The sequence below is a fragment of the Salvelinus namaycush genome, unplaced genomic scaffold (assembly GCF_016432855.1).
Source record: "Salvelinus namaycush isolate Seneca unplaced genomic scaffold, SaNama_1.0 Scaffold108, whole genome shotgun sequence".
Taxonomy (NCBI): domain Eukaryota; kingdom Metazoa; phylum Chordata; class Actinopteri; order Salmoniformes; family Salmonidae; genus Salvelinus; species Salvelinus namaycush.
The window spans coordinates 189,612-197,195 of NW_024057764.1; the positions used below are offsets into that span (position 1 = coordinate 189,612).

The 7,584-nt window shown below is 46.0% G+C and overlaps 1 protein-coding gene across 1 annotated transcript; it reads right to left on the bottom strand.

Annotated features, from left to right (window-relative positions):
* Window positions 1-3,014: 3,014 nt before the first annotated feature.
* On the bottom strand, window positions 3,015-7,361 carry LOC120035651 (pancreatic secretory granule membrane major glycoprotein GP2-like). Its single transcript, XM_038982226.1, has 7 exons — window positions 7,270-7,361; window positions 6,745-6,950; window positions 6,390-6,541; window positions 4,896-5,141; window positions 4,516-4,675; window positions 3,172-3,247; window positions 3,015-3,034 (listed from the first exon to the last, which is right to left on the bottom strand). The coding sequence occupies exons 1-7, from the start codon at window positions 7,340-7,342 to the stop codon at window positions 3,015-3,017; spliced, it is 933 nt and encodes a 310-aa protein (XP_038838154.1). The 5' UTR covers window positions 7,343-7,361.
* Between the last annotated feature and the right edge of the window lie 223 nt (window positions 7,362-7,584).

Consider the following 7,584-nt stretch of genomic DNA (forward strand, 5'->3'; position numbering starts at 1 on the left):
TTAGTGGACCAGTCTAGGCCTTCAGGACAATGTGGTGAACACGTTGTGGAGCGCCATGGTTTCTTCCACCATCACTGCTTGATGCAGGCCAAGCGGCCTCCACATTGAGAGTGTATTTAGACGCTATCTAGGCATGTCATGAGGAAGGCCAACAGGGACCCATTTGTGGCTGCCCATTGCTCTCCAAATTATGAAGGGAGCTCGATGTCTGTGTCCAGCAATGGCACGATGCCAAACTGGATGGTTAACGTGGTGCTGTCAGCGATTGCTAAGCCACCCTCGAGCCCCTAGAGTCGATGACTTTGGAGCACCTATCCATGAAGGTGGCATTCCTGTTGGCTAATACCTCCACTAAGAGGGTGAGTGAACTGCATGCCTTTTCAGTGAGCACTGAATGTTTTTCAGAATGGGTCCAGACAAGAGGAGCGTCACACTCCGTCTTAACCCCTCATTCTTGCTGAAGGTCCTGTTTGACAGATGTGAACCAGCCTTTACATTTGTCTGCACATGCTCCTCCCACGGCTACGGGTGAGCTGGGTGTTTGTTTCCCGAAGTGTGCCTTGGTCACTTACATTACACAGACACAGGCAATAAGACAGACTGTTTGGTTATTCGTTTGCTATGATGAGAGAGTTCTGGGCCAGAGCCTATCGATACAAAGACTCTCACACTGGATTGTGGACACTATTACTACAGCATATCGGCAGGCCAGCCGGCCTCTACCTTCCTAGTGGTGCCTTCTACTAGAGTAGCTACATCGTGGGCCTCTGAACTCTGACCTCTGCTGTAGTTGTGCATTCTACTAGAGGAGTAGCTACATCGTTGGCCTCTGACCTCTGACCTCTGCTGTAGTGTTGCATTCTTCTTGAGGAATAGCTACATCGTGGGCCTCTGACCTCTGACCTCTGACCTCTGCTGTAGTGGTGCATTCTACTAGAGGAGTAGCTACATCGTGGGCCTCTGACCTCTGCTGTGGCGTTGCATTCTACTAGAGGAGTAGCTACATCGTGGGCCTCTGACCTCTGCTGTAGTGGTGCATTCTACTAGAGGAGTAGCTACATCGTGGGCCTCTGACCTCTGACCTCTGACCTCTGTTGTAGTGGTGCATTCTACTAGAGGAGTAGCTACATCGTGGGCCTCTGGCCTCTGACCTCTGCTGTAGTGGTGTATTCTACTAGAGGAGTAGCTACATCGTGGGCCTCTGACCTCTGCTGTAGTGGTGTATTCTACTAGAGGAGTAGCTACATCGTGGGCCTCTGACCTCTGCTGTAGTGGTGTATTCTACTAGAGGAGTAGCTACATCGTGGGCCTCTGACCTCTGACCTCTACTGTAGTGGTGTATTCTACTAGAGGAGTAGCTACATCGTGGTCACTGCTCCGAGAAGTTCCCCTCAATGACATTTGCGCCTCGGCCAGTTGGGCATCCCCTGAGTGGGGAACATATCAACTATGACTGCCCTGAGCTCAGTCCTATGGGACTTTACTCTCTGTCTGGCACTTACCTAGTTCACCAATTCATCTGGTATTGTGATACCATATTGGAGTGATCCAATATACTGCCACATGACAAATGTTACCTATGTAACCACGTTTAAGTGAGCTGTTGGATTACTCCAATCCTTTTTGTTGGTGATCTACAGCGCCTTGAAAAGGACACGAGGTGGAAGTAGTGCGCGGCAGCTATTTAAGGTGGTCAGTCGCAGCACTACCCGGTACACGGTACTAATCTGAAATTCTTACTCGGAATGTATCCTGCCACCTGGAAGGATACCATATTGGAGTGATCCAATAGCTCACATAATCGTGGTTACATATGTAACCTTTGATGTTCACTGAATTGCTAGCGCAAGTTGCTCAAAGATACCTAGCATCAATGCTAGCTTTGTTAACGCCGGCTGTGTGATGATGCAGTTTCCTGTTTAGGTTAGAGGTCACGTTGAAGTGCATTTCAAATATAACAGATTTTAAGCGATCTACATTCTTCCATACTAAACAATATGCTCTCTCAGGTGTTCTTGGTAGATCTCCTGTGAAAGAACAGGAGAATGCAGAACGCAAGTGCACATTTTGGAACACAGCCAATGTTGTTAACACGTTAACACTTCTGATGATGTCATCGGGTAGAACTTTTTAACTTCCTATTTGTTTCTACAACTTGTAGACATGTGCCGTTTTCACATATGTAGACAATGTGCTGTCAATAATGAACATGATGATGAAAAGAGATTTTCCTTTTAATTAATTAATTACTTAATTTCATTGGAATGTCCTCTTTCTAAGTCTGCTGTTGTTGTGTCGTGATGATGCAGACTTCTACCAGTGTTTCTATGGTAATACTGACACCTACTGGTTCATCATTGTCTTGACTGATCCCAAAGAGAAAGAACTAAGCTATTGCAATAGTACACTACATTCCCTGTACATTATTCATACATTAATACATTTATACATATATTTATCATTTATATTTTATTAACACTATTAAATTACTGCACATGCAAAGCATTTTAGAGCAATAGTACACTACATGCACAGTACATTAATACATTGATACATACATTTATCATCTTTAATGACACTATTAAATTACTGCACAAACAAAGCATTTTAGACCAATAGGATGAAATAATATTATAGCTGCAGTGTGAACTACAAAAGGGAGATGTTTGTGTTGCTATAATCCCAACTAGATGTCCATTTAGTTTCAAACATTAGTGGCCAGCTCATACACTTTCTGGCCTCACGCCTTCGTTAAAGGTTCAACAATTAATTTGTGTTGATTCAATAAATAAATGTTTTCCCAGTTATTCTAGTCATAAGAAAAAGATTAAAATATCCTAAAAATATCCTTATTTATAACTGGATGTATGTAAGATGTTAAATATGAAATGGCTTGGTTTACGACATAAATGATGTATAGGTGAGATAGGTTTATGAACTTCACATGAATCATTTAAATAACTGAGTTCATTGTCTATTTAGGATACAGGAAGCATGACAGGGATTCATGAAGTTCAAACTTCATTTTGGGACCCTGAAAGTCAAAAACAAATACACTGTTAGTTATTTAGTTAGTTACCTGAGTGTCCATCACTGACATCAAAATAATTTGTTTGATTGACATCTATTCACTTATTGGTTTTGATTGATAACTTATGAGGTCGTACTCACAGGTGATTGGTCCGATGGTGAGGGGTTCGAGGGGGACGGAGGGGGTGACAGAGCGGTATTTCCTTTTGGTGCACACCTGAGGAGAGAGACGGGAAGGAGTCAGAGAGACCAGACACTGAGACAGAGAGACGAGAAGGAGTCAGAGAGACCAGACACTGAGACAGAGACGGGGAGTCAGAGAGACCAGACACTGAGACAGAGAGACGAGGAGTCAGAGAGACCAGACAGAGAGACGCAGACAGAGAGACGAGAAGGAGTCAGAGAGACCAGACACTGAGACAGAGAGACAAGGAGTCAGAGAGACCAGCCACTGAGACAGAGAGATGAGGAGTCAGAGAGACCAGACACTGAGACGAGAAGGAGTCAGAGAGACCAGACACTGAGACGAGAAGGAGTCAGAGAGACCAGACACTGAGACGAGAAGGAGTCAGAGAGACCAGACACTGAAACAGAGAGACGAGAAGGAGTCAGAGAGACCAGACACTGAGATGAGAAGGAGTCAGAGAGACCAGACACTGAAACAGAGAGACGAGAAGGAGTCAGAGAGACCAGACACTGAGACGAGAAGGAGTCAGAGAGACCAGACACTGAGACAGAGAGACGAGGAGTCAGAGAGACCAGACACTGAGACAGAGAGACGAGGAGTCAGAGAGACCAGACACTGAAACAGAGAGACGAGAAGGAGTCAGAGAGACCAGACACTGAGACAAGAAGGAGTCAGAGAGACCAGACACTGAGACAGAGAGACAAGGAGTCAGAGAGACCAGACACTGAGACAGAGAGATGAGGAGTCAGAGAGACCAGACACTGAGACAGAGAGATGAGAAGGAGTCAGAGAGACCAGACACTGAGACGAGAAGGAGTCAGAGAGACCAGACACTGAGACAGAGAGACGAGGAGAAGTCAGAGAGACCAGACACTGAGACGAGAAGGAGTCAGAGAGACCAGACACTGAGACAGAGAGAGGAGGAGTCAGAGAGACCAGACACTGAGACGAGAAGGAGTCAGAGAGACCAGACACTGAAACAGAGAGACGAGAAGGAGTCAGAGAGACCAGACACTGAGACGAGAAGGAGTCAGAGAGACCAGACACTGAGACAGAGAGATGAGGAGTCAGAGAGACCAGCTACTGAGACAGAGAGACTCAGGAGAGCCAGAGAGACCAGACACTGAGACAGAGAGACGAGGAGTCAGAGAGACCAGACACTGAAACAGAGAGATGAGGAGTCAGAGAGACCAGACACTGAGACAGAGAGACGAGAAGGAGTCAGAGAGACCAGACACTGAGACAGAGAGACTCAGGAGAGTCAGAAACCACTACAGCGGGAAAGATGCAGGACTAACCGGAGTGCAGGAGGAGCTCCTCTGGTCACAAAGGCTGAGTCTGCAGTGTAGGAAGACATCCCGGTAGTCCCCCTGGTACAGGAACAGCAGAGCAGAGAAGCGAGCCCTGAGAGACGAGCCGCTCTCCTCCACCCTCACCTGACGGAATTCAGTCGGACATCTAAGAAACAGGGAGGGTCAGGGTTTAGGTTAGATAACGCAACAAAAAATACACAAAAATTAGGGTTTGGTTTCTCAGACACAGAATAAGCCTGGTCCTGGAGTAAAAAGCATCTCAATGGAGAAGCTCCATGTAAAGTGTTGTTAGTCCAGGACCAGACATAATCTGTGTCTGGGAAAACCTCCATGTGTTCCTTGAGTATAAACCAAGACACACTTACTTGTTCTGAATGATGTAGTATCGCATGATGTCTTTAGGGTCGGGGGATTGTGTGGCATAGCAGTCCTCCAGAACGACCACGAAACGCTCCGTCTCAGACTCCTCTACGGACACACCCACGTGCAGCACGGAACCCACCGGCAAGGTGACTCCGCCCGCTGGGTAAGCCTTTGTGAAGTTGTCGCTGTGGTACAGAGTCATGTTGGAGCCCACTTTGGAGCCCTTACCGACTTGGACATCCTTCAGCCTGTCAAATGGGCAAATAGGAGATTTGGTTAATAAGAGATGCAGTCAGAGATGGTGAAGGACAAACAAAGTGACTTGGGTGAGAAATGCGAGAAATGCACTTTACAGGCTCAGTAAAATGAATTGTTTATATTATTATTTATAATAACAATAATTATAATTAAAATAATTATAATAATAATAACAATAAATACACATTATTTTTGAAGCACTTTTCAAGACACCCAAAGTGACTTTAGATAAGATAAGAAATGATTATTATTATAGTTTTAACACTATTACACAGCCAGCTTCAGCTGAGTATTTTGTTGGAACAACCAGTACAACCAGTACAACCAGAACAACCAGTACAACCAGAACAACCAGAACAACCAGAACAACCAGTACAACCAGAACAACCAGAACAACCAGTACAACCAGAACAACCAGTACAACCAGAACAACCAGTACAACCAGTACAACCAGAACAACCAGAACAACCAGTACAACCAGAACAACCAGAACAACCAGTACAACCAGAACAACCAGTACAACCAGTACAACCAGAACAACCAGTACAACCAGTACAACCAGAACAACCAGTACAACCAGTACAACCAGAACAACCAGAACAACCAGTACAACCAGAACAACCAGTACAACCAGAACAACCAGAACAACCAGTACAACCAGAACAACCAGTACAACCAGTACAACCAGAACAACCAGTACAACCAGAACAACCAGAACAACCAGTACAACCAGTACAACCAGTACAACCAGTACAACCAGTACAACCAGTACTGTGATGAGTGGACAGAGGAGATGCAAAACTCTTATCTAGTTATCTAAAGGATCATCAATAACCACAGGTTTAGAGTAATAACTGTCTATACATTAACAGGATACTGACAGTCCGACATGTGTTCGCCTGCATTGTGTTACATTGTGTTACATTATGTTACATTGTGTTACAGGGTTTGGTTTTAGAAGTGGGGGGGACATAATTATTATCATGTTTAAATCCAGTCGTATAAACACTCCAAACAGCCTACCCGACTGCTCGGAGGCGTCTGCATGGTCCTAAAGTACACCATTGCCTCGTATTGTATCACATTCCAATGATAAAACTGGGGGGGGGGGGGTCAAAAATGCAATTTCAGAATGTGGGGGAGGGGGACATGTCCCCCCCCGTCCCAAGTGAAAGTTGCGCCCCTGTTGTGTTACATTGTCCATGTTTGACATTGTTTCCTGTAACGTCTCCACTTACGACAGGTAGGGTTTGATGGCCACATCCAGGCTGGTCTCTGATTCCAGAGGGTAGGCACAGGAGAAGGGCACGCTCACGGGTCGGCTGAAGGACACGTTGTGAATGTGGTAGATGAATAAACTGTTGGTAAAGATGGCGTCAGTTCCGTTTGTCTGGTGAAAGGGGGAAAAGGGAAGAAGATTAGAAGCCAGGAGAGGACCTCTCCCCAGTCCTCAGAATAATACAATTCTTGGACTATTGCATTTCAGTTAATCTGTTCATCATTTTCTGTTGATGGCAACATGTCTCACAGCAAGTGTTCTCTGTTGAAGGTTTCGGTGAGGAACGGGGTGAACGGGTCGGGGTCTGTTCTCACCTCCAGAGTGTTTCCGCAGGTGCCCTCCGTGCGCTCCACCTGGTACCATACCATGCCGCCACGCTCTTCGTGAGCGTTACACCGGGGGTCGGCCAGGTTAGCGGTGGTGGCATCCAGACCAGCGGCCTCCAGGTTAGTCCTGTTGAGACCCACCTGTACCAGGCTCCGCCCACACACTACCGCTGGGTGCAGCAAAACAGGCTGATCTGTAAGAGAGAAAGAGAGCGAGAGAAGGATGAGAAGAGAAAGACAACGGGAGAGTGTTATTCAAGAACCCCAAATGAAAAGAAGGAATTACAAATTCTCATATGCACTCCTAGAAAAAATGATTTCAAAATGGTTCTTCGGCTGTTTCCATAGGAGAACCCTTTTTGGTTCCATGTCGAACCCTCTAGGGAAGGGGTTCATCTTGGAACCCAATAGGCTTCTACCTGGAACCAAAAAAGGGTTCCTCAAAGGGTTCTCCTATGGGGGCAGCCGAAGAACCCTTTTAAGTCCTCAAGCAGGTGTTTTCTGAGAACTCACCTGGCCTCTCACACCGCCAAGTGACCCCATCATTGCTCACGCAGGTCTCCCCCGCTCTGCAGGTACCACACATTGCTTTTGGCGTAGTCGTGGCAACCTGTGACTGTGTTGTTGTTGTGGTGCGATTGTTGTCTACTGGTGTTCTTGACGAGGTGACAACATCTACTGGTGATTTTGTCGTAGTGGTGGTATTTACGGATGTTTGTGTTGTCGTGGTGATCTTAATAGGTGTTTGTGTTGTCGTGGTGACCTTAACCGGTGTCTGCATTATCGTGGTAATCTTAACAGGTGTTTGCGGTGTTGTGGTGATCTTAT